At 47.8% G+C, this 26,883-nt stretch overlaps 2 protein-coding genes and 1 pseudogene across 2 annotated transcripts; all 3 read left to right on the forward strand.

Annotated features, from left to right (window-relative positions):
- Positions 1-2,202: 2,202 nt before the first annotated feature.
- Positions 2,203-7,496, forward strand: DMRTC2 (DMRT-like family C2). The gene is made up of 8 exons (XM_006900921.1): positions 2,203-2,426; positions 2,505-2,659; positions 2,936-3,012; positions 3,291-3,471; positions 4,593-4,719; positions 5,529-5,589; positions 5,714-5,888; positions 7,384-7,496. Exons 1-8 carry the CDS (start codon positions 2,203-2,205, stop codon positions 7,494-7,496), a joined length of 1,113 nt encoding a protein of 370 aa, XP_006900983.1.
- A 7,041-nt stretch (positions 7,497-14,537) lies between these two features.
- RPS19 (ribosomal protein S19) lies at positions 14,538-20,495 on the forward strand. The gene is made up of 6 exons (XM_006900922.1): positions 14,538-14,604; positions 15,078-15,148; positions 15,374-15,474; positions 19,178-19,361; positions 19,772-19,826; positions 20,431-20,495. The coding sequence occupies exons 2-6, from the start codon at positions 15,078-15,080 to the stop codon at positions 20,455-20,457; spliced, it is 438 nt and encodes a 145-aa protein (XP_006900984.1). The 5' UTR covers positions 14,538-14,604; the 3' UTR covers positions 20,458-20,495.
- A 4,590-nt stretch (positions 20,496-25,085) lies between these two features.
- LOC102868351 lies at positions 25,086-26,078 on the forward strand (annotated as a pseudogene).
- The last annotated feature ends 805 nt before the right edge of the window (positions 26,079-26,883 follow it).

Raw genomic sequence — 26,883 nt, forward strand, 5'->3', positions numbered from 1 at the left:
CGAATGGGTAAATCAGGGGGAGTGGGGAGGGTGGAAACAAGGAAGAGCAGGCAGGATCAGGGGTTGGGCTACAGTGAAGTCACGGGAAAACAGAAGCTCCCAAACAGAGAAAGCCCTCAAACGCCCAGAGCAGGTAACCTCCTTGCAGCCGGTCCGAAAGGCTGGGCTCTGCGCATGCGCACACTGCTCAAGCCCACGTGCGCGCAGAGGGGTATGTGAGCTGTTCTACAGTAGTGATACTCGACGCCCCATTGGTCCCTTCCTCAAAGGGGAGGAACAATCTGGATTGTAAAGTGCTGGGGAGATGCAGGGGCTTGAGGGCCAACTCGAAGCACCATTGGCTGGCCTGATCCCCGAGACAGAGGGCGAGAGGTAAGAGAAGGGCCAACAGCTCTGGAACCCAAAGCTCATTGGATGGCCGCCTCACGGTGGTAGGCGGTGCTTGAAGCTGATTGGTGGCTGTAATAAGGGGCGGGAAAATAGTGAGAGGCAGCCGTTTCTCAAGCTACTTGTTTGCTGGAGGTTTGGTCTCCTCTGACTGACTGACTGAACCCGCTCCCGGCTGTGGTAACCCTCGGCCTGGCTGTGCCAACAACACCCCTCCCTCGCCGTCACTGCTCCCACTTTTCTCTAGGCTGGACCCCTCCCCAGGGACCCCATCCCCACCCCCTCAGCCTGGTCCCTCCGGAGCCTCTCGCGCCCCCCACTCCGCGCGCTCCCGCGCCCCTCCCCCACCCCGCCCCGGGACTGGCCGCGGCCCAGCGGTTGGGGGTGCCCCGAAAGGGTGGGATGGATCCTGAGGGGGAGGAATGTCGTAAGTGGGCGCAGGAGCGTGAAGGGAGGGCGGCGATTTCGGGGAATTGCATCCGGGAGTGCAGTGTGGGTGCTTCAGAGGAGCCTGGGGCGTCCGGCCTGGATCTGGGCCTCACACAGCACAGGGGCCCCACAGCCGTGTGGGGAACAGCCCTTAGTGGGGTGGGGCCTGTATTATCCGCAACAGGTGGACCTGTGGGTGGACAGGCGACAGGGATGGCCCAGGTGTGGTGGGCGGGCGCCCGTGACCTCGCCCAGGTGTGGTGGATAAACTCTTGTGACCTCACTCAGGTGTGGTGGGCGGGCGCCCGTGACCTCAGGTGTGGTGGGCGGCGCCCGTGACCTCGCCCAGGTGTGGTGGATAAACTCTTGTGACCTCACTCAGGTGTGGTGGGCGGGCGCCCGTGACCTCAGGTGTGGTAGGCGGGCGCCTGTGACCTCGCCCAGGTGTGGTGGGTAAACACCCATGACCTCGCACAGGTGTGGTGGGCAGGCGCCCGTGACCTCAGGTGTGGTGGGCAGGCGCCCGTGACCTCGTTCAGGTGTGGTAGGCAGGCGCCCGTGACCTCGCTCAGGTGCGGTGGGCGGGCGCCCGTGACCTCGCACAGGTGTGGTAGGCGGGCACCCGTGACCTCGCACAGGTGTGGTGGGCGGGCGCCCGTGACCTCGCACAGGTGCGGTGGGTAACGTGACTACGTTCTCGTTGTTGGTTGCCATCAAGTCAACTAGGACTCAGCGAGCCTGTGGGCCACACATCTGCACCCGCCCTACCCCGATCGCAGATGTGCTGAGCCCACCTAATGAAAGGGAAATGGGGCGAGGAAACAAGAATGAAACACTAAGATTACAAGCGTGCACGGGTCTTTTAATCCGAGAAGTCGGAGGGCAGGTCATGTGTGAGACTGACGGTCGAATTGAGTGTGGATGCATAAAGATACTCGTGGAAATTGACAAAATGATGGGAGGTCAGAGAGTAATAGTCAAAGAGGTTGTCAGGAATCCCTGTGGGAGAGATCAAGCTGCTCAGAGAGGGTGTAGGGATTGATTGTGGGGTACATGGGAGCACGTGAGCATGCCCAGTACTGGGATTTATGCCTGGGGGGAAGTGTGATGGTGAGCAAAAGTGGAATTTGGGAGTTGGAAAGGAAAAGTGAAACTAACATGAGAAAGAAAAGTGGGTGGGGTTTCGTAGGAAGCAGGTGCTCCTGGAAGGGGGATGCCTGAGAAAGAGCTTGGGTTGAATAAGAAAGAAGGGAAGGATGGTAAAAGCTGAATCCAGAGTGAATGAGATGGAAAACCACTTCAGGTGTCACTTCCCAGAAGCAGATAACGTTGGTCAGCACAGGGACCACTCAACCATGGTAACCTGCCATTCTTGCCCCTAGATACATGGAGTCAAATAAAACAGCTGATGACCCCCACTGCCCCTCAGACTTTGCCAAAGCAGGCGAGATTGGAGCCCCCCAGGACACTGAGCTCATCCCCAGGAGAACGGTCATTCGCTCTCCTACCTGCGCCCGATGCCGCAACCACGGTGTCACTGCCCACCTCAAGGGACACAAACGCCTGTGCCTCTTCCAGACTTGCGAGTGCCACAAATGTGTCCTTATTTTGTGAGTGTGAGGCTCAGGGAACGGTGGAGGGCATAGTTCTTCTAAAACTGGTTGGGTTTTGACTCACTATCCTTTTAGGGAGCGTCGAAGGGTCATGGCTGCACAGGTGGCCTTGCGTAGGCAGCAGGAGGCGCAGCTTAAGAAACAGCTAGCACAGGGGCTAATGAGAGGGACAGCCCCTCCCAAAGCTCGCAGCCGTGTCAAGAAGGGAACCATTCAACCAGAAGTCCTTTGTAAGTGTCTCTGTCCAGGAATAGGACAATGGTTTGGGTGTGGAAAGTATAAGTAGAGAAAAGAGTTCAATCCTCCCACTAAATTGTTGTGTGAACTTGGGTATTTCTACCCTCTGGCTCAGCCTGCCCAGCTGTAAAATCTGATTTAGTGTCGTGAGGATAAAGTGTGATCTGGGGTAGAAAAAGGCCACAATGAGGTAAGAGCTCAATGTGTGCAGGGTTGGGTCAAGGTTCAAGGAGAAATGTTTAACCAAAACTTTCCCTGGGTCTTCATAGCTGGGAAGGAGAACATAGTACCACAGCCTCAGACACCACATGGACCAATCCCACTGGCCCTGACATCTCCCGGGAAGGTAAGGAAACCCTGGGTCCAAAAGGGGGGAACTCCCATCCTAGCCACTGCCTGGGCTCCTTCCTCTGTATCCTGGGCATCTGCATTTTAGCTCTGACTCTGACTTGCTGTATGATCTTGAGCAAATAATTTCTCTTTCTTTAGCACAATGGGGTGGAACTTTAAAACCTTCCTAGCTCTGATGTTTTGGGGTCCTTGACTGTCTCAAACCATGCCTCTTGCTCTTGCCCATATTCAGCCTGTACCTGACTTCAGTTCATGCCTTTTGCCCTTCAGGAGAACTCCTGTGGACCTTTGCTACTCAGCCGCCCCCCGGAAGCCTTGCCTTTGTCCTGGACTCCACTGCCTCCAGGTCCTTGGGCTCCTGGCCACTGGCTGTCTCCAGGCTTGTCCATGCCACCCCCAGTGGTATGCCGCTTGTTTTGTCAAGACCCTGCTGTCCCGCTGCATCCCTTCCCAGGTAACATGGTCATTCAACATTCATTCAGGTGTTTGGAGGTTAGTGTACTTGTGTGGAGAGAGAAGAGGAAGGGTACAGAGCAGGGAGGATTGAGCCATGACCTCTGATCCCAATGTTGTTATGTGTCATCAAGTCGCCTACAACTCATAGCGACCCTTTGTACAACAGCCCTAAACCCTGCTCTGTCTTGTGCCAGGCTTATTGTCTCTGACACACCTACCCCCATTACTCCAGTCACTGAATCATCGAGGGTCTTCCTCTTTTGCACTTTGCCTCCACCCTCCCAAGCATGACATCCCTCTCTACGGACTGGTCCCTGCTTGCAGCATATCCAAAGTATGTCAAACAAGGAGCAGCATGGTCTCACCCTCTCTAGGATGAACCTGTTTATTCTCCTAGCAGTCCATGGTTATTCAATACTCTACTCCCGCACCACAGCTTAAAGGCATCCATTCTAAAAAAAAAAAAAAAAGGCATCCATTCTCCTTCAGTCATCGCTAGTCATTTGTCGAGCTTTCTGACACGTAGCAAATAATTGCAAAGTCCAAGGGATCAAGTACAACTTAGTCTCCAGACAGACATCGTTGCTCTTCGGTACTTTGGAGAGGTCTCTGACCACAGATGTTCCCAATACAATGCATCTTTTCATTTCCTGGCTGCTGGTACCAAGTGTTGATGTGGAGCCAAGCAAACTAAAGCTGTTAACAGTCTCAGTCTCTTCACCATCTATCATGGTGCTGCCAATCTAGATACATTCTGCATTCTCCAGCTCTCATCAGCTTTTAAAAAAAATTTATTTAACCCAGTAGATTAAAAAATATCATTTTAACTTACTATCAATATAAAAATTATTGAGAACGGTTAAATTTTGGGTTTTGTTTATGCTGACTCTTAAAAATCTGGTGTGTATTTTAAAGTATACACCAAAACCACACCCATTGCTGTGGAATCAGTTCTGACTTCTGGTGACCTCATATGTTACAGAGTAGAACTGAGTTTTATAGCACATTTCTGTTAGGATGAGCTGTACTCCACACAGATTTAGGGACTTGGTCAGTTTCCGGTTCTTTGTTTTGGTTTTTGGAAGGTTGTTACCTCTCCGTTTTCCCCTCCCTCATCAGGCTTTGACTCTGGTACCTCTCTCCGCCTGCCCACTCAGGGGCCCCTCCCAGCCTGTCCAGGGCCTCGCCCAATACTGACAGCTCCTCTTTCTGGAGAGCCTCAAGGACCCTCTGGCCTGCCCCGCACGTATGTATTTGCTTACCATGTGCTTACTGGACACCATAATAGATGACAAGGAAGAGGATCTCACAATAGGCTACCTGTAAGACAGTGGACAAGTAACTTGACCTCTCTGATCCTACTTTCCTATCAGTGGAAAGGAGCTGCTCTGCCAAGAGCAGAAGGCACATGGTTCGAATCCGCCAGCTGCTCTGTGGAAGAAAGATGGGCAGTCTATTCCTGTTAGAAATTTGTTGTTGTTGTTGTTCTTCTTCTTCTGCACCATTACTGCCTCTGAAAACCTTCTGGAGAGTCAGCCATGAGTTGATTCCAACTCTAGTACATAGCAGTTAACCTGGATTGTTATGAGAATTGACAGTAATGTATAGAACACATCTAGTAAAAACCCTGGCTTCCATTGAAACAGAAGATGGAGTAGAATTTGCTGTTGATATTGGGGTGGGGACACATGATGGGGAGCACTTCTACAGAGGACGTTAGAGAAAGCTTTCTGATGTTAGGCCAAGCTGGTCCTTCAGTTTCCCTGGTAATTGGGGGATTGTGGGGAAAGGGAACTAGACTTGGCACAGACAGTAATCTCAGCCCCTTCGGTTCTTTTGTCATGTTTTAAAGACTGGCACCAGTGATTCCCTGTAATCCTCAAAGTTGGCATAGGTCTTCACTGTACAGAAAACAAATTAAGTCAGGGGAAAGAAGTTTCCCAAGGCCACAAAACCTACTGTCCCAGCAGACACAATTTTCCAGATCAGGAAAAATAAAATCCTGCCCCTCTTTGTTTATTTAACTCTCCTGGCATCTTTTCTCCTTGTTTCTAGATGCTCAACTCTCATCCTTCAGCCCTGTGGCACCCCAGACCCTCTTCTGCTACGGCCACAGGTCCTGGTGGGACTCAGGACTCTGAGGGAGGGAAGAACAGGGCCAGGGAGGGAACCAGGGGCTGCAGGAGGACTAAGGGGCCAAAGTGGAAATTCCGGTATGCTTGTCTCACTTTGCCTTGCAGGTCCCTGGAGCCTCTCGCCTGACCTGGACATCAGGCCCCTCAGAAAGACAGCTTCAGAGGGAGGCAGCTGAGGCCCTTGTGGGGCTGAAAGATTCATCCCAAGCTCCCCGTGTGACTCCGTCTATTCCTCCAAACCCTGCGTGGATCTCCTTGCTCCACCCCTGTGGTCCACCAGGTAAACTTCCTGCCCAAACCAGTGCAGGGTCCTGTGAGAGGATAGGATTGGGATGACTGGGAGATGAAGTCACTGGAGTAAGCAGGGACTAAACCAAGGAGATCAGGATCACAGCTGAACCTATTCAGGTACAGACTCTCTGCCTAGTCTCTGGGATTGCATTTGTTTTTGTTGTTATATACAATTGTGTTAGAACTGACATGTCACTGACCTTCCGGTGGAATTTCAGAAGCAATTAGTAATAGCACAGGAGGGGTTGGCCCATCTTTCTCCCACGGAACAACTGGTGGATTTGAACTTTGGGTATAACTTTGGGCTGCCAGTGCAGTTCCTTCCAGTAGGCCACCAGAACACTTGAGGGCCATTCATGTCAAGCTTTACACTCACCAATAAATGTCCAGTGCCCTGGTGTCAGGGAAGATGAGGCCCAGAAGAGGCAGAGACTTGCCCAAGGACATAAAACAAGACAGAACCTGACTGCAGTCCAAGGCTCTCTCTCTTCACCCAGGCTACCTGATGAACTCTGGACAGGGGCTAGAGATGACAGCTGCACCAGAAAGGTCTCATAACTGCTTTCAGGGAGATTCCATTCTAATTGGAACCTAGTTACCTTCACAAGGCACAATTTCAAGTCTGTAGAAGACTGGAGGAAACTTGAGGATGAGAAATGTCTACGGAGGCAGAGAGGAAAATCTGGGAATCCTCTTTTAAATGAGTGGTATGTGAGTGACCACGGATTATCCAGTAGACAAATACAGCACTTGACTTGCTTACCAGATCATCTATCATGTAAAATTTCACATTTTTTCACTACATCAAAGATTGTGTTTCCAGGTATGACTGACGTCTGTTTCTCTCCCAACCTCATAGCACCTTCCCACAGAATCAAAGCCTCTTTTCCTATTTACAGTCCCTTAAAGTGATGAATTACCCAGTAAGCAGGCAAGCACTGGCTTACTTGTGCTTATTTACAGATATGCAGTGAACAATATCACATGTTGTAATCCACGCCTGAGGTGGGAGTGTTTTTCTCCAGGAGGTTGTATGTGCTCTACTAGTGCCCAACTTACGGCATTGCTTCTCCCAGAGCTAGGATTCACATGGTGAAACCTGTGCAAAATTAAAATTCACACAAGCTGACTTATGCTTGCTGGATAATTTGCTCCTTTGAGTGAGGAAATAAACCTAGAGGAGCTGTTAGAACAGAGAAGTCAGAGAGGGTTATGTGATTATGGCTCAGGAGTCTAACTCAGCTGTGCATGAAGGGAATGTTCCTGCACTAGGAACCCACACATTCGGAGACACTGAGTTCCAGAACAGGAAGTATGGTCGCTGTGATGAAGGGATTAGAGGAGACAGGATGGAGGTGGGAAAATAAGCAAAGAGAAGGTGTGAACAGTAATCTAAGTAGATGAGAATGAGGCATGGGTTGAGGAGCTAGAGAAGGGACTGGAGAAGTAGAAGTGACCTGGTCTTGCCCCCTTTATTCCTACAGCTCCTGCTGGAGGAAGAGGATTCCAACCTGTTGGACCCTCTTTCAAGCCCAGCCCAGCTCCCTCCGTTGCTGTGCATATTGGGCGTCTAGGTTCCATTTCTCTCCTGAGCTAAAAGCCCAGCAGTGGAGCCTCTCATGGGGACCAAAGCCTATAAACACTCCATATCTGGTATTGTACTTGAGTATTTATGCATGACATTTAATGTAGTACAGGCGTCTGGCTGGGTGTTTGTTTTTTTTTTAAACTGTCACATGCCTTGGAAGCTCTCTGTTCCTTTCCTAGCATGGGTGCATTTCCTTGGCTTAAAGTGCATATTCTTTTACCCTTCCCTCGAACCACCTCAGGTCCTGGGATCTTCTTAGATCCTTAATAAAAGCGTCAGTTGTAGAATTTAAACTGACAAGTATTTAAAAGCTTTTTTTTGCACAAGTTCATGTTCCAGGCTACTTACTTAACATGTGACTCTGTACCTAAGCAGTTATCTCTGTCTCCATGTGAAAATAGAAACACATTGCTACTTTGTATCGGTTTATGTTAAGTAAACAAGAAATAAACCTTTATTGTTGTAAGCCACTGAAATTTGGAGATTGTTAACATCCCTAAACTAGTCTGTCTTAATTGTTTACTTTCAAAGTGAGTTTGTTATTACATAATCATCATAAATAAGCACAAACTTTGATTTCTCATTCCAGCCAAATACGAAAGAGCTTAGTAGAAGGCAGTTCACCAACTCAGTAAGCACTTACTCTATGCCAAGAACAGGAAGTCTCCAGCTCTGCAGGGGGCCACAAATTTAAAAGCAAGTTGTGTAAATTAATAAAGGTAGCCCAGTGGGGTAAGGTCTGGAGTGTATACCTACCTAATGGGAAGCCACTTCTGGACCTAGATGTTATCAGGCCGGAGTGTGGGCTCACCACAGCTACTTCTCCAGGTTCTTTCAAGACAAGCTAGAAGTCTAGACTTCAGTGTGAAATATATTCATTTCCAGATATTGAGCAATTTTTTTCTTTTATGTGACCCAAACAAAACATGTGTTTGTTCTTAGGTGCTGTTGAATTGACTACAACTCAAAGAAAATTATGAACAACAGGTCGAAACCTTGCCCTATCCTGAATCAGTCTCATGGTCTCCTAGTTTTGGCCAATGGAATGCCAATTTGATGCTGATCTTAACATTTTTACATGGGGAAATGAGGAAAAGAAGGATCAAGTTAGTCATTACATTATCAAGGTTAATCCTGAATTAGGGAAGCCTGAATGTCTAGTTCTGAAGGACCCACAAAACATTAGAGACAATTTGTCATTTATTGAATCCTCCTTGCATGAAATTCACATACATCTTCACAGAAGTAATATACTATATGTGACTATTCCCATTTTACAAATGAAACAACAACCTTAAAAGAGATAAAGTAACCCAAGAGGCCCAAGTGTCATAAAGGAAACTTTTAGGGAAAGATAATGGAGTGTCTCATCTTGCTAGGTCCTAAATTAATTAATAGGTAATTTTTTCAAAGTACTTAATGACAATTCAGACTTAAGAAACAGAATGCATCAGAAGGGTTTTTCAAATCTTTCCTATTTCTACTAAAGATGTCATCAATAATAAGATCTTACTTGCATTTGTTTTTTGGTCCTCTGCTGTTGAATCCTCCTTGCACCATTCCAAACACATGAAGACATGTTGAGCTATCCCAAAGTTACGAAGACCTAGAAACTTCCACCCTACCAGTCCCACCCACCCTCAGAAAGGGCAGACAGAAAACTCCAGGATCTGCTTAATCATTTATTCTTCTGCCTGATGTCATCCTTCTTTTCACCCAAGATAATTAAGTGATGCCACCTTCTTTCTTGAGATAGTAGGCTGCTTCTACTTTCTAACAGATTAAACACAAATTTAGTGCCCTTGAGTGGTAGCTGACTCTCCATTGGATTTGTCAGGCAGTAAATTGCACAGGAAGAGATTACCCATCTTTCTCTCTTGAAGCTGCTGGTGAACTCAAACCACCAGAGGTGCAGCCTTTGAGTTAGCAGTACAGCTCGCTGTGGATCACACCACCAGAGCTTCCCTCTAATAGATTATAGCATAATAAGACTTCAACACTTCTCAGGACACAGCAAAACACAAAAGACAAGTTCATTTCACACCTTCATCTTATCTCCATGGGTTCCAGGTTTAGATGTGTGATTGCTCCTTATTAAGCCTGCCTAAGGCCTGTAGTACCATACTATCCTGGTGACAGATGGTAAAGCCCACATAGTCATGGGAGAAAAGGAAGGATTGTGATGAGCAACATGGCTAAGACATTGTTTGGTATTGAGAGATTTACAAAGGGTCCCCAGTACTCCCAGATTGGGTAAAAGTTAAAGTGTGGCATGAGGAGGAGGCAAAGAAAAGGTGATAGAAATTAGGGGAAGGAATGAAGAGCAGGTCTTTCTTTACAGACACTTCCCATTTTTCTGCAGCCTACCTTTTTTTGGTGCCAGACTGTTTTCAAACCAGCCATTGGTTGTGCCTCTTGTTCTCAGTTGCCTTAAGCTCCAACTCAACCTTACATGTAACAAGCCTACACTATCAAATCCTAAGGACTTCTTAGTACCCACAAGAAAAGGAGCAGGTCTCTATGGTGCTCAACCGTGGGGAAAGATTGCACATGCTCCTATGCCTACACCTTCCAAGTGCAGCTTGTTTCTTCATTGTGACTGTGGGTTGATAGTGGGGTTCTGGTCTCTGACTGGCACCTGAAGATGCCAGCCAATGGACCAAGAGTACTGATTTGTGCATCATTCCCATTGTAGGTGGAGAAAGATGTTTTTCCTGGCCCAATAAGGTAGTGAGTGTATCTTACAAGTTCTCCTTAGGAGGTTTGAGGAAACCCTTCACATGCCCCTCAGCATACTGGAAAGCATCACACATTGGCTTTCCTTATTTAACATGGTTGCATCCGTTGCCTGCACTTGGAACTCAGGGTCCTGAGTTGAAGAATATGACAGATGTGTCAGGTAAATTCCAGCAATAAGGAAAATGCAGAGTGAAACAGCTATTTTGTAGGTTATCAAGATCAGAGATCCTAACATCTCCAGTTTTAAAAGTTCCTATTTACAGAATCTGTTGGAAAGAACGTGAGTGGTCACATGTGTGAATCCCAGTTCAGGCTATAACCTTAAGTGTTTTTAGACAAGTGACTTGACTTTCTGTGCCTAAAGTTGCCTGACAACCAGTTCACAGAATTATTGACTGTGAGCCTGCAAAACCTAACACCTTCAAAAATTAAAGGGGGGGATATTAACAGGGAGCCCTGGTGGCGTAGTCTTTTGGGGGTTGTGCTGCCATGGGGGCCTGGGTGTCACGTCTCTGGCAGTGCAAATCCACTGGCAACTCTGCAGAAGAAAGACAATCTCCAATTTTTTCCAGTCCCACCCCTACCATTCAATATGCAGCCTCAGAACCCCAAAGGAGGGTCAGTTACAAATCAGTTCAAACTTTAAGGCAATGAGTACAAACTAAGGACACAGCACTGAGAAATTGCATTACCAAAAATCAGACTGCTTGGAAGTTTGCTCATTAAAACTCTTCATCAATAGTGAGAACAGAACATTGCATTCATCTGGAAGATCCAAGTCCTATCAGTCACAGACAAAGAGATTTCCAACCCAGGTACAGAGCTTCAGATAAAAGGTTACCAAAGACAGTCCTTTATCTTAACTCTAGTTTCCAAGAAAACAGATCTCTGGATATTCTTCTCAGACCAGGAAGATGTTGACACCATCTTTGCTTTGAGTTCATCAAAATTCTGCTTAACAAAAATGTCACCTAAGCTTAACCTTTGCCATAAATCCTAGATGAACCCTGCTCCTTCCTTCAGTGAGGCAGGCTACATTTCCTCTTGAAATGTTAAAAAAAAAAGCCCAAGCACTATTGAATTTAACTCAAAATGACCTCTGACCTCTGCTGTGAAGCCAATTCCAGCTCACAGTGGTCATCCATTTGGATTTCTGAGGTTGTACGTATTCATAGGAGGAGATTGCCTATCTTTCTCCAGAGGAACAGCTGGTGGATTCAAACTGCTGACCTTTCATTACTGCACATGTAATGGACTGTGCCACCATGGCTCCTTAGTCAAAATAATTGGGTTTATTGATTGTTTAACCTAACATCTCCAACAAATTGAAAAACAACAGCAAGAAAACCCGATGTTGTTGTTATGTGCCGTCGAGTCGCTTGCAACTCATAGCGACCCTACGTACAACAGCCCTAAACTCTGCTCTGTCCTGTGCCAATCGCACTGTCTCTGACACTCCCATCCCAATTATCGCAGTCACTGAATCAATCCACCTCATAGAGGGCCTTCCCCTCCTGCACTGTCCCTCCACCCTCCCAAGCATGATGTCCTTCTCCAAGGACCGGTCTCTCCTCACAACATGTCCAAAGTATGTTAGACGGAGCCTCAGAATCCTTGCCTCCAAGGAGCCACCCGGTTTAACCCTTTCTAGGACTAATCTGTTTGTTTTCCTAGCAGTCCATGGTATTCTCAATACTCTTCTCCAGCACCACAGCTCAAAGGCATCAATTCTCCTTCTATCCTCCTTAGTCATTGTCCAACTCTCTGATGCATAACAAGTGATTGCGAAGACCATGGCCTGTATCAGACACACCTTAGTCTCTAGGGAGACACCATTGCTCTTCAGTATTTTGGAGAGGTCCCTAACAGCAGACTTTCCCATGGCAATGCGCCTTTTAATTTCCTGGCTGCTGGTGCCAAAACTGTTGACTGTGGAGCCAAGCAAACTAAAGCTGCGTACAATCTCAATCTCTTCACCATCCATCCTGATGCTGCCAATTGGTCCAGTGGTGAGAATCTTTGTCTTATTGACATTGAGCCTCAATCCATATTGGAGGCTGCAGTCCTTGACCCTCTGCAGCAGGTGCTTCAGAAAACCTGATACCCTCTAAAATAATGAAATTATAAAAATTATGGCAGAAATTAATTAAATAGAAAACAGTAAAACAACTGAAACCATCAACAAGACCAGGAATTGGTTCTTCAGAAAGGTCAATAAAATTGACAAACCACTAGCAAAACAAAACAAAAAAAAGACACAAATAATCCCGATAAGAGATGAAAGGGGCAATGTCACAACAAAACCAAGTGAAATAAAAAAGACTAATTACAAAAGGAGGAGCCACCCGGTTTAACCCTTTCCAGGACAAATCTGTTTGTTTTCCTAGCAGTCCATGGTATTCTCAATACTTTGTTAGGGACCTCTCCAAAGTGCTGAAGAGCAATGGTATCTCTTTGGAGACTACGGTGCGTCTGATACAGGCCATGGTCTTCGCAATCACCTGTTATGCATCAGAGAGTTGGACAATGACCAAGGAGGATAGAAGGAGAATTGATGCCTTTGAGCTGTGGTGCTGGAGAAGAGTATTGAGAATACCATGGACTGCTAGGAAAACAAACAGATTTGTCCTGGAAAGGGTTAAACCGGGTGGCTCCTTGGAGGCAAGGATTCTGAGGCTCCGTCTAACATACTTTGGACATGTTGTGAGGAGAAACCGGTCCTTAAGGACATCATGCTTGGGAGGGTGGAGGGACAGCACAGGAGAGGAAGGCCCTCTATGAGGTGGATTGATTCAGTGACTGCGATAATTGGGATGGGAGTGTCAGAGACAGTGCGATTGGCACAGGACAGAGCGGAGTTTAGGGCTGTTGTACATAGGGTCGCTATGAGTCGCAGGCGACTCGACGGCACATAACAACAACAACAAATTACAAAAGAAGAAATTTAACAGGTAATAACTGTCAACCAAAAAAAAAAGCCCTGTATCAGACGCTTTTACTGGTCAATTTTATCAAACATTCAGATAACTGTCACCAATTCTACGTAAAATACTACAGAAAAGAGAAAAATGTGGACTTCTCCCAGACTCATGAAGCAAACATATCACTGATACAAAAGTAAGGTAAAAACAAACACCATGTGCAACAATGAATGAATATTTTTAAGTGAACTAGGGAGAAGGAAGTGAGGAAGAGTAAAATGTGCAAAAATGAATGAATAAAATCAACTCCGTAAACGTTCGTTAAAATCACAAAATAAAATTTTATTTAAAAAAAAAAAACCAGCTGGAGGGATCAACCGTGAGTTTAGTTTCAACTCTACAGCAACAAGATGATATAGTCTTATTATTAGAGCTCTTGTACATAGGGTCGCTATGAGTCGCGAACGACTCGATAGCACATAACACAACGTTAGCCCCGAGGCAAATGGACTACCTAAAACCACTCAAGGCAACAGGGCAGATAAAACTAAAATGAGCCATCACGATTCAGAAACCATGCCGTAGTTGTTGTGTTGCGCATCCTCAAGTCAGCGCCAACACACAATTCTCTTTGAAGAGATTTGCCCATCTTTTCTCCCCAGAAGCACCTAGTGGATTCGAACCGCCAAGCATTGAACTGGCAGTCAATTCCTTACCACAAGGGAGCTGTGAAAACCCAGCGCCTGCGGAACGAATCCAACATGCGCTTCCCGGGAGTAAACTGCCTTTAAAACTCGCTGGAAGGTCCGAATCAATCCCGCCTCTGCCTCGCAGATCCTACCGCTTTCTCTTCCTCCCCGCCTCCAGTAACTCCTTTCCTTTGCGGTTGCCTCTGCTCTGGTGAAGCAACGTCCGCCCAAAGAAGGGTGTGGCTACCGGCTTTTCCTGCTCTCGCGAGAGCTGGTACCCAAAAATCGGAACGTGGAGTCCACGTTTCCGCCTTGCCCTTTCCCTAAATTTACCCATCACAGTTCCGCCCTTACTGCTCCTCTTCCTGCAAGGAAAAAGCCACTCCACTCATCCGAGCCCACTCTAATTTTCTGGTATTCTGCCTTCATGGTTTGTTCCACCGCGGTCCCTTCCAACCACAAAACGCAGTCTCCCTCAGCTCAAGGCGAGAACTAACTCTCTTGGTCTTTTCTGGTCTGAGAGAAGAACAAACAAACACAAGCCTCCACGCCCGTCCCCCAGGTTGTTGTCTACTTTCCCGCCCTTCACCACAGGCCGGCCCAACTAAGGCGGAGACGAAGCCATCTTCGCCCTCAGAGGGGCGGGGCCGCCCTTTCACCCACGCTATCGCGAGCTCTCGGAAGTCTCGCGATATCCTACACCCGACTTGTGCACCCGGGAAACCCCGTCGCTCCCTTTCCCCTGGCTAGCAGCGCGGAGGCCGCACGGTAAGACGGGCGCTCCGGGTGAAACTGGGTTCGAGGCGCCGGGACGGGGCTCTCCGGCCTGGGAACGCGTGTCTGAGGGTCCCGAAACCCCCGCCTTGCGGTCGCCCCGCCCCCCAGAGCCGCGGCCACGTGCGAGCGGCGCGCCCGGACATGCCCGGTTAGCGTGGGCCAGTCACCCCAATTCGGGCCTTTTGGGCGGCCTGGGGGTGTGTGAAGTCTTCCAGATCCTGGGATTCGGGATATTTTTGTAGGGTCTTTCTAAGCGTGGGCCAGGCTCTTGGGGAGACCCGAAGAGGCCGGGGGTGGCGGTGAGTTCGATAGGACCCACAGGAGCGAGAGCCCTTCACAGTCTGAAATCGTGCAGAACTCAAAAGCAACAGATCCGATTATGGTTACTTTGGAGCGAAGAGTAGGTCGGGTCTGAAGTCCAGACACCAGGCCTTGTGTATATATGCATGATCTTCCTTTTGCAGATGCCTGGAGTTACTGTAAAAGACGTGAACCAGCAGGAGTTCGTCAGAGCTCTGGCAGCCTTCCTCAAAAAGTAAGTGTGGGACCTAAAACTGCGTTTCTCCCTGATGGAGGTGAAAAAACTTGTTGAGGCCCCTTCCTACAGGATTGGTGGTGCATCCCAGCCCGTTTCTTTAAATCCTGGAAGGAATTTGCAAGATTCGTGTTAATCTCCTGTTTTGTTGAGATGGAGTGGGAGGATGGAGGAGTTTGTGGAACCTTTGTTTGGATTGTAGCTTAATCACTGCCTTGCTCCCAGGTCCGGGAAGCTGAAAGTCCCCGAATGGGTGGACACTGTCAAGCTGGCCAAGCATAAAGAGCTTGCTCCCTACGATGAGAACTGGTTCTACACGCGAGCTGGTGAGGAAATGGGGCCCTTGACTGAGATCTGGGGGGGATGCTGACTCCTGGATTAGACTATCCCCTGCCCCATTCGTCCCCCAAAGTTAAAAGTTGTTAGATATAATGCCACTCGAGATTGCTTGGTTGGAAGGAGTTTTCTGAGGGCCTACGGCTTCTAGTTTAGTTGCACCCAGTCATAAATTATTGTTGTTACAGTAGTGGTCTCTATCTCATGCATAGCCGAAAGAACAAATAAATAGAAAGTAAAAAAGCCAGGACGCTTATCAGAGAGGCAAGGATGGTGAAACTTCATTTCACGTATTTTGGGCATGTAGTTAGAACAGGCCAGTCATTTGAAAAGGACATCATGCTTGGAAAGGTGGAGTTTCAGTGTGAGAAAGACTGTCAGTATACCTTGGCACGGTTAGGATACCAATAGGTTTGAATATATCAGAGATAATATATTTATGTATCATATATATGATGCTTTATACCAATTGTTTATACGGTCACCTGAGGGTTGTAGTCTGAAGACGTCGACATTTTCACAAAGTCAGATTCCTTGGGTCTGAACCTGTGTGTGCTGACAACTTACTCATTTTTGTGTTTATCTTTGAATGTATTGTTACATTAAATGATGTGAGACCTATTGCCATTGGTCCATTCCAACTCATGGTGACTCTGTTGAAGTATATAAACCGTTAACGCTCCTTCAGTTCCCCTGAGCAGCAGCTGAGTATGTGAACCACCAGCCTTTCTGCTGGCAGCCTGACTCATAACCTACTACACCGAGGCTCCTTTAAACGAGCTTAATGAAATCAATCACTTAATAAAACTAGTTTAGGCCTGCACTGAGAAGCTGTGCTCTCTGTTATAAACTCGTCTGTGAAATGGGTTGTTGATCTTGACCAAAGTTTGTCACCAGATGGGAAATATTTGGAAAGCTGAGTTTGGATATTGACGATTCCACAAGGATCTTGAGAAAAGTTGGCCTCAGTACAAGTTGCCTTGCATCTCAGAACATAAAGTATTTTGTAGAGATGGGAGCCCAGTTGTGACCTCTGCCCCTTGGGTCAGTTTTGTGAGGTGATTGGCATACCCTGCCGCACCTACCACCCCTTTTTCAGAAGGTCTTGAATTATTCACAAACCAGTCCATTGGTGGTTCTTCCTTAATCTTGGCAGCAAGGCTGTTCAGTCTTGAGGAGGGATTGACTGTAAACTGGAATGATTTGCTTGTTAATTCAGCTGTAGTGCCCTTTCCCATTTTCTGGACCTTTGCCCTGAAATCTTACACTGATGGGGATGGGCGTATTTTCGGTTTTGTGGTTGATGGTTTTGTTTGGGGGGGTGTTTTGGTTTTTCCCTCACTTCGGGTTTCCATAGGTCCCTTTCTGACATCTTTTCCCAGCTGCCCTGGTGACAGAGTGATTTGGTGTTGGAGATTAGGGGGGTCTATATACATTCTTTGTGTTGTGTTTTCTGCTTTTTTCCCCTTCTCTTTTTTCATTGGAACAGCACATAGGCTTTTCTATTTTATATATCCAGCACAAGGGTGGCCTTGGAGTTGTGAACATAGTACCTGTGGCATTTGTTCTCTGCCCCTTTATAAGAAACTTAACTTCTAAAACCAGGGAGCATTTAGTTCATTCTCTGTGGCAAGTTGGGTATTGCAGGAATGATGTGTCTTCTTAGAGGAAACACGCATAGATAGGTGAAGTGACTTGTGGCCACTCTGGACGGTCATGGTGGGCTAGCTGTGCTGTGCAGAACCAGAACCAGGGTTCGTACTTTGGACCATGGAATCAAGGCTGTGCTGGTGAGACAGGTAGAGGAGGTGGGTAAGAGACCTCATGGATGGACAGGACATCTCTTTGTGGTAAATAAAAAAGCAAGGGTGCTGTAAGAGGGATAGAACAGAAAGTGGAAATTTCTCAGGAGTGACGGCTCAGGAAGGCTGCCATTTGAGCCTTGCAAAGGGAGTCATGCAGATTGCCCCTGGGTCAGAAGAGATTTCACATCCCGTTTGCAGAAGTGCTGAGAGGCCAGTGGGTCCATGAGCAGCTACTGGATTGGGCCTTTGAACATACTTGTTTCTTGGAGGTTGGAGGCTGTACTTCAAAAGGGAGGCGGTCGCTCCTTTTCTCTTGGAGCAGCTAGTGGAGTCATACCACCAGAGAGGCAGAGTCCTGTGTTGCCTTTTTTAATTTCTGTTGGCAGTGTGATTGCATATAATTCTTGAGAGCACGTAACGCAGAGGTGGCTGGTTTGAGTTTCAGGTTTAGTGATTTCTGGAATTCATTGCGCCTTCATGGCTCCAGTAAGTGAAATCTCTGAGAAGTGGGAGTCAGCCTGATGGGAGAAACTGGCAAGGAGCCACTTTGCCTAAGGGGAGAACCCCAAGGGCTTTGGTGGGGCTGAAAGAGGAGCCGTTTCTATCAGCCTTCTCAGCCTTCGTAAAAACCAGTCGCTTGGTTTTATCCCGTTCTCTCCATCTCCCTGTGTGTGAGAAGAAGGTCAATGTTTGATAGAAGTCAGTATTTCCACTTGTAGCTTCCAGTGTGTTCCTTTCCATTCTAGTGGGTCAGAAAACTGAAGAGCACAAACTGGGGAATGGGAGCATTGTGGCCTGACAGTGACAGGTCATCACCTGCCAGTCCTGTGGCACAGGTGGGTCACAGGTAGCCATGCCATACCAGAGGCTCCTTGGAGATAAGATGGTCCGTTTTCAGCCACAAAACCCAATGTCAGGATGCAGTGAGCCAGTCCACCAGCTAATCATCCCACAGTAACTTCCTAGGAGGAGGAGCCGTTTGTGATTAGTGTGTACACAGAGCTTGTCTGGAGATGGAGGAAGAGCTGTTTGACAGGAAGGGAACCATTGTGGAGAAGGCAAGGTGGCCCATGCACAGAAAGACCGAGGCAATGTTGTCCCTGGAGATATGTTTGCTTCTGGTGCCGTTCTTGGACATAAGCTGGGGATACATGAGAGTGCGAGAACTACTTTGGTGGGGAAGAGCCTACCTCTCATCCCTACGCAGCCCGTAGAGTTCACGGATGGCAGGCTGGGGGCCTCAAGGATCTAGACAAGAATACCGCCCCACACCTTCCTTGTCCTCAGTAGTTGTTGAAGACGTGGATCCTTGGTGCTCTGGTTGATCTTCAGGGTTACACAAGAACAGTCTCTTGGGTAGAGTCAAGTGTCAGCCTCTAAGGGTAACAAGGGATGAGTTAGGGGCCATGGCTGGAGATCCCAGATGACGATGATCTTGTGACACCCAGTCCCTAGGTATTTCCTGCATGTCAGTCCCCAACCTTTTCAGAAGTACTACTCCACTAGGGTAGAAAACAATTCTCTGGAGTTTCTGGTTCTTTTTCTGTAAGGTAACCCTAGGCCAAGGAACTAATTCCAGGTCCTTGTGTGAGTCTAGGTGGCTTGCTTAAGAGCACTCATTCTTAAAGGTAGGAGAAGATGTGAAAGGTATTTGGCACAGGGCCTGACAGATACATTCTTCACATTGAGAACATTCACCCTGTCTGTCGGCTGCATGTGGATGGCAACAGTTTAAATAGCAAAGGAGAGGTAGAGGTGGGTGTCAGTCAGCTGGTCTGTTGACCTGTGACCTCGGTCTCCTTGGCTGTAAGGGGGTGAAAATTGCCTGTATCACATTTGGCCTCATCTGAGGAGAGGCGAGTCCTCACCTCTTCTCTCTACCTCACAGCTTCCACAGCGCGGCACCTGTACCTCCGGGGTGGTGCTGGGGTTGGCTCCATGACCAAGATCTACGGGGGGCGGCAGAGAAACGGCGTAATGCCCAGCCACTTCAGCCGAGGCTCCAAAAGCGTGGCCCGCCGTGTCCTCCAAGCCCTAGAAGGGCTCAAAATGGTGGAAAAAGACCAAGATGGGTAAGTGAGAAACGGTTCGACTTGGGGCTTTGATTGTCATCCCACCACGGAGGTGCTGGGTGGTGACACTCACCCCACCCCCAGCAGCAGGCAGGGATACTGCAGAAAAGTGAATAGCGTGGGCCCTCGCCCCAGCTCCAGCTACTACCCTGTTTTCCAGGAAGGTAATTTAGCGACTGTCCACTTTCATTAGCCTGCTAGTTAACTTTTCGCAATTGATTTTTTGGGTCTTTTGATCTAGTGCTTGCACAAACGATGCCCCATCATCTCCCAAGGGGCTCCCGCTCCTGCCCCCAGCTAGTTAGAATGCTAGGGTGTGTTGGCTTGGCTGGAGTCGTGTGATTCCCAAGGCTGAGTGCCAGGGAGGGGACTTCAGAGTTGTCCTCACCTACTGTGTGACTCTTTTCCAGGGGCCGCAAACTGACACCTCAGGGACAGAGAGATCTGGACAGAATCGCCGGACAGGTGAGGCCTAGGTCGAGTCCCTCCGTTTCCTCCACGTCCCTGCTTAGTCAGGACACAGCACAGGGTGGTAAGGTTAGGAGGGCTAGGCTTTCCTGCTTGGATCTGAATGGGGGAGCATGTATGAGGAGAGGGCCCTGGATTTTCTTCTGCAGTGCATGATACCCCTTGTTCTGCCTGCTTACAGAATAATCATGTGGAGGTGGTAGCCCCCAAACACTGAGGGACTGGCAGGGTGCCCAGAGCAGAGGTGGCCCACCCCTGGAACAGAGTGTCTCTCTGAGTGGAGCTGTACTTCCCCACCTCAGGGCGGTTTTGAAAATGCCCTTGGGCTGCTGTCAGAGCTCATGGTTGGCTCCTTTTTTCCTGTGTCATTGGCCCAGACCATCTGGTGCTGATTTGGGTGCTATAAGCAAGAGAAATAACATCCCTGTGGAAGGACAGGGTGAGCTCTTCTAGGCCAGAGCAGGCTTCTGTCTGGAAATTCTCCACCGTTCCTTTTCCTTGAGTCTCAGTTTATCTGTAAAATGGGAGGATTACACAGGAATGTATGGGCAATTTGTCAGAGTATTCCTGCTGAGATTGTGTCTCTCATCTTTTCTTACAGGTGGCAGCTGCCAATAAGAAACATTAGAACAAATGATGCTGGGTTAATAAATTGCCTCATTCGTAGCCTTAGTCTGGATCTGTCTTGCATCTCTTCGTGTTGGAAGTTGGGGTGAGGAAGGAGCACTTATTTCCTTTGTTGAAGAGCAGCCAGGTATCCAACAGTCAAGGGCCATGCCCGGAGACCAGCCCACAGTCCTTCCCCAGTGAGAGCCCTGTCCTGGGGGCCTACCTTCCTCACAGAAGGCTGGGGACGTTCACTCCCTGTGGCCTCTTGAGAGGCTCCCTAGAGTGCGTCCAACCTAAGGCTCTTTTGTTAGGTACTGTTAAGTGGGAACTGCGGCTCCAGTGGGGTTTCAGAGGCTGGAGATTCCTCATCTTTCTCCCATGGAACACTTGGGGGATTTGAACCACCTGCCTTTGGGATGACAGCACAACTGCTTAACCTACTAGGCTACCAAAGTCTGGCCATATGGGCTATAAAAACCAAGTCAATGCTAGCTCAGGCTGAAGGATGGGAGAGAGGCTATATCAGTGCTACACCTTAAGAGCCCCTTTCATAAGCCATCCAACCCCTCATTCTTGCCTCATCCTTAAAGACTTTTGACCAATCAGCTTAAAAGATTGGAGCCTGACATACCTGTTTCAGAGTTAGGAGGATGCAGTGCTGAAGGCAGGGTAGGACGTCTGCCACCAGGGGGCAGTAGACTCTAGGTGCCAGAAGTGCTGAGCCAGCCTTAACTTTGCCAAGAAACTTGGTTTCATCCCAGCCTGTTTCCCCAAGCGAAGAACCTTAGTTCAAATCTCCATTGCCCCTAACTTTGCGCACCTTAGCTCCTCTGATAAAATTCTCAGCAGGATAACATCACACTAGTTACTTGATATATCTCTAAATTTAAGTCAGAGGTCTAAAGTGGGGGGTGGAAGACCAAGCTTAAAAAAATCAAGTGGATTGTGAAATTGTCACCCTTCCCTGCACTGAGGTTTCCATGTGGGAGGAGTTGTCTTAATGAGCAACCTAGAATTCTGAGTGCTTTACAAATACTTAATCTCCTGTGAAGGGGTGCTGAGAGGTGGAGCTATGAGTATCCTGTTGTGCCATGGCTTAGAGTCCCTAGGTGTGGTGCAAGTGGTTACATGATAATTGGAAGGTTGAATTCAAGCCCACCTAAAGGCACATTGGAAGTAAGGCCTCTCAAGGTCTGAGTCTAAAGTCCTATGACGTGCAGGGCTGCCATCAGTCAGAACTGGATGACACAGGCTATGAGGTGGCAGCCACCAGGCTCTTTTTTGGGAAAAACTGTTCTTGGCCCCCAGAGAATAATAATTTTTAGCATGCAAATAGTTTGATGATTTATGAAGTTTTGATACTTATTTAACTTTTTTCTTTTCACTTTTTTCTTTTTTTAAAATTTTTTATTAATATTTTTTATTGGGAAAAACATATTGGGGGTACAAGGAGGTGAGGGTTGGGGGCAGAAGGGTGAGGATGGGCCAGGATGCAGTTGCAGAGCTGCACAGTTTGGTCGGTGGGGGGAGCAGGTGAAGGAAATAATGAGGGGACCAGATCCTACAGAGGAATGACAAGCATTTTCCAATGGTAATTAAACCAACTGTCTTACTGATTTGGGAATTGGATGCCAACACTCTGGCTTCTTCATGCTGAACAGGGGCGTAGATGTAAAGGGGGGAAGGGAGGATGCTTTATCACCTTACTGGTGGTCTTGGGTTAAAGCTGCTTGCCTTCTTGCTCTGTTAGAAGATATTTTCCTGTCATTTGCTCCCCTCTGGACTGCAAAGAGCCACCAGGCTCTTAATCACATCAGTGTACTGTTACTCATGGCCTTGGGCCCAGTAAATGCTTAAATAAGGTTTCCAAGGTTGTCGTGAGAAGTCAACATCAAGTGTTCCACAATGCCAGGCACCCAGTAGGTGGGTTGGATGGAGTCACAGGTCCCAAGATAGGCATATCAAGCCAGGGCCACATTCTGGCAACAGCACCCCTTGATCCATGATCAATTAGGGGACAGCGGAGAGTCTAGAAACAGGGTTTGGCTGCTGGGTGAGATCATGGGCCTCCTAGGTCTGACCCATGCTGCTTCCTGGAAGAGAATCAGGTGCAGAAAGCCCAAGGACCTGTCATGAACCCATCCTGGATACCTAGAAGAAAAGAAGGCTCAATGCAGAAAACTCCCAGGAACATGGTACATCCTTAAAGCTTCACAAAGTGAGGATTACAAATACAGGAGAAGAAACTGAGTCAGCTATTTCAAGTATGCAAAATTATCTAACAGACCCACGAACCGAACCCATCACCTAGCTTAAGAGGTGGAACAAAAAACCAAGACTGTTAAAGCCGTCTTCATTCTTCAGCTGACAGCTCCCAAGGGTTGGGCATTTGCCTTTGCCTGGGTACAGACATGTTGACTATCACAGTGGTTTTGCCTTTTTAATGATGAAAATACTAGTAGTGGAACAAATGTCCCACTATGGTACAGTCTTTTCATTATGTTCATGAGGTACATTTGTGTTGACAGACGACTGCTTTTTTAAAATGTAGACGATTCAGTTGGCAGCCTAAAATGGAAGTTATGCCTTCATTCCCTTCAAAAGGGGACCTTTGTTTCCAACTTTGCTATCAATCTCTTAGTTGTAATTCTCTGTGTGTGATAGTTCCCTAATCAGCTTCAAAGGCCGATTACCATCAAGGGGATTCCAACTCTGCAACCTGTAGGATAGTAGAATTCAGGTTTCTAAGGCTGTAATGTCTATAAAATGAAAGTACATCTGAGATGGCAGTGGTGGTTTCAGTTAGCAACCCAAGTGTTTAGAGTTTCCCTACGACCCTATCTAAATGTTCACAAGAAAATCTGAGTGTCACTCTGAAGTAACTTCCCTGTTCCACCACTTCTTTACCCTGACATGATGTAAGACAAGTGACATCCCTCTCTGTACCTAGGTTTATGCCTCTTTGAAATTGGTGGCCCAGGGGAGCTCTAGTGGCAAGGAGCTGCAACTACACTCCCAGAGGCACACGGTTTGAATCCACCAGATCCTCTGCCGGGGAAGGAGGGACAATCTCCTGTACCAGTCAGATCCTATTTGACGGTACACTCACGCAAAAAAATAAAAATTTTTTAAAAAAGGTGGCCCAAGGGAGCTCTGGTGTGGCTAGAAGCTGTGCTGCAATCCGAGAGGTAAGTGATTCAGATCCCTCCAGATTCTCTGCTGGAGAAGAGGCAATTTGATGGTGTACACAAAAAGGTTTTAAAAGGGAGCTCTGGTGGCCTAGTGGCAAGAAGCTGCACTGCAATCCCAGATGTGTGCAGTTCAAATCCACCAGATTCTCTTCTGGAGAAGGAAGAACAATCTCCTGTACCAGTCAGATCTGATTTGATGGTACACATACAAAAAATAATAAAAAAAACAAAAAGGTTTTAAATAAAACTAGGTGGCATGGTTATGGGAAGGTAAAAATGAAAATAGGAAGAATTACAGTTCTAACTTCTTGGGGTCTAGGTACATTACTGCATGTCTAAGGACGAGCTAACAAGTCAGTTTGTCCTAGTGTGTTCCGGAAGCTATGCTACAGGGACTTCAAATACCAGCAAGTTTAAGCAAAGCTGGCAGACTAGAAAGCATGCCTAGCCATCCACTTGTGAAATCCTTGAAAATCAGCAAAACTTTGTCCAAGAGAGGAATTCAGGATGGAAAACACTAGACATGCAACTGGGGAAGAGTTGACGCCTTAAGTCTTTTGTACATGGTTGACATAAAGCTGGTCAAAACAGGATCTTCATATTTACCTGGCAGGAGAGAGACCATGATAGCAAAAATTATTTTCCCAGAGTGAGGCTTACCTATTGCACTCAGGATGTGCTGACCCCTGCGATTTCCCCAAGTGGCAAACTCCCATATAATGTGATGAAGCCCAACTCAAAGTAGGGAAAAGCTGCAAAGATCTGTTAACAATTGGAACATAGCATACATAGTTTTAATCTAAGACCTATTCATATCAATATTTAATTTTTTGTGCATGTACCGTCAAATCAGATCTGACCGATAAAGGAGATTGTCGCTCCTCCAGCAGAGTATCTAGTGGATTTGAACCACACACACCTCAGGGATTGGTGGATATCCAAATTTATGTACCAGCTACCAAAGCCAAAGATGAAATACAGGATTTCTACTAACTATTGCAGTCTGAAATTGAACAAATGTAATTAAGATGCATTAATAATATGATTGGTATGCAAGAGTGGGGAACAAGGACTGTTAACTAGAGAAGGCCTTCGTGATGAATGAGCCCAGTAATTGGTGATGGAATGTTACATGACTAGTCATAACATTTTTAAAAACAGCAACTATGTATATACATGTACCTCACCAGATAGAATATGCAGGAATCAAATTGATTCCCTTCTAAGGAAAGAGATGATGGAAAAGTTTAATACAGTCAGAACAAGACCAAGCCAGCTGTGTTACTCTTTAATAAAACAACTGTAGCCGCCCCCACGTGCGCTCTGGGATCTAGAGCTGGTGGTGGCAGCGGCGTGAGCTGCGGCGGGTCAGGATCCCTTAAGGAGTCAGGGCTCAGCACACTGCGGACACCTTAGGAGTCCTTGAGTCTGGCTGTTCCCCCACTGAGGCCACACCATGCAACCCCAGTCTGTCCTGCACAGTGGCTACTTCCACCCTCTCCTTCGGGCCTGGCAGACAGCCACCACCACCCTCAACGCCTCCAACCTCATCTATCCTATCTTTGTCACGGATGTTCCTGATGACGTGCAGCCAATCGCCAGCTTCCCAGGAGTGGCCAGGTATGGTGTGAACCGGCTCCAAGAGATGCTGAAGCCCCTGGTGGAGGAGGGCCTGCGCTGTGTCTTGATCTTTGGCGTCCCCAGCAAAGTTCCCAAGGATGAGCGGGGCTCTGCAGCTGATTCCGAGGACTCTCCAGCCATCGAGGCAACCCGCCTGTTGCGGAAGACCTTCCCCAGTCTCCTGGTGGCCTGTGATGTCTGCTTATGCCCCTATACCTCCCATGGTCACTGTGGGCTCCTGAGTGAGAACGGAGCATTCCAGGCAGAGGAGAGCTGCCAGCGACTGGCAGAGGTGGCACTGGCCTATGCAAAGGCAGGATGTCAAGTGGTGGCCCCGTCAGACATGATGGATGGGCATGTGGAAGCCATCAAGGAGGCCCTGCTGGCGCATGGACTTGGCAACAGGGTGTCAATGATGAGCTACAGTGCCAAGTTCGCTTCCTGTTTCTATGGCCCTTTCCGGGATGCAGCTCAGACAAGCCCAACTTTTGGAGATCGCCGCTGCTACCAGCTGCCCCCTGGAGCGCGCGGCCTGGCCCTCCGAGCAGTGAACCAGGATGTACGGGAAGGCGCTGACATGCTCATGGTGAAGCCAGGACTGCCCTACCTGGACATTGTGCGGGAGATAAAGGAGAAGCACCCAGAGCTCCCCCTCGCCGTATACCACGTCTCTGGAGAGTTTGCCATGCTGTGGCATGGAGCCCAGGCTGGGGCGTTCAACCTCAAGGCTGCCGTGCTAGAGGTCATGACTGCTTTCCAAAGAGCAGGTGCCGACATCATCATCACCTACTACACCCCTCAGCTATTGCAGTGGCTGAAGGAGGAGTGAGGAACTCTTGCTATTGCAAGATCCAAGAACTAGAATTTAGGAGAACCTGGGGCCTTGGAAAAGTGAAATCCAAAGTAAATGTCTTTAGAACCGTGTCCCTTTGCCCTCTTCCCAAGCACATGCCGATGGGTTCTGTGAGAGACTACATCTTTCCACTGCAGCCACATTCCCACAATTCCTCCACCCTCCCAGGCCTGCCAAGGCCCACCTGCTACCCCATCTCTGACCTCTAGTGTGCCTTCAGCTTCAGAGCAGCCAGGAGGTATGGGTGTAGGTTTGGGAGGCCTGAGAGAGGCTCAGGGGCCTTAAAGACGAGAAGAGCAAATGGACCCTAAGAAGGACTTCAAAACCCCAAGGCTTCTAGCTGCAGTGCTGGGTACCAGGACTGAAACCTGGCTTGACATCCTTTTTCTGCCCGAAGATGTTTCTGCCACAAGCTGCCTGTGATTGCCTTTTCTTCTCTCTGAGCCATAAACCTAGAAAGGAATTACTTGTTAACAAGGAGAAAGGTTGCCTTAGGATCCAAAATCAAAAACAGATTTCCTAATTCTTGGAGATCCTACTACCAAAAAATAATGGCTTTTGTGAGCAATCTGTTGAGAACCTACACTGGATGCTGGTGACACCGTGGGGCAAACTTCAGCTTATTTCTCCTCATGGAGTTTATAAAGGAGAGGGCGAATTGTACAATAGCAAGAAAACAAATCAAATAAAGCAGTTACAAATAAAAAAAATAAAACTGTAGTTTAATAAAATTAAAACAAGTCTACAAGAGCCAAAATACAACCTTGAGTATATCCCATCT

The sequence above is a fragment of the Elephantulus edwardii genome, unplaced genomic scaffold, assembly GCF_000299155.1.
Source record: "Elephantulus edwardii isolate Elephantulus edwardi_28Jun2011 unplaced genomic scaffold, EleEdw1.0 scaffold00302, whole genome shotgun sequence".
NCBI classification, from domain to species: domain Eukaryota; kingdom Metazoa; phylum Chordata; class Mammalia; order Macroscelidea; family Macroscelididae; genus Elephantulus; species Elephantulus edwardii.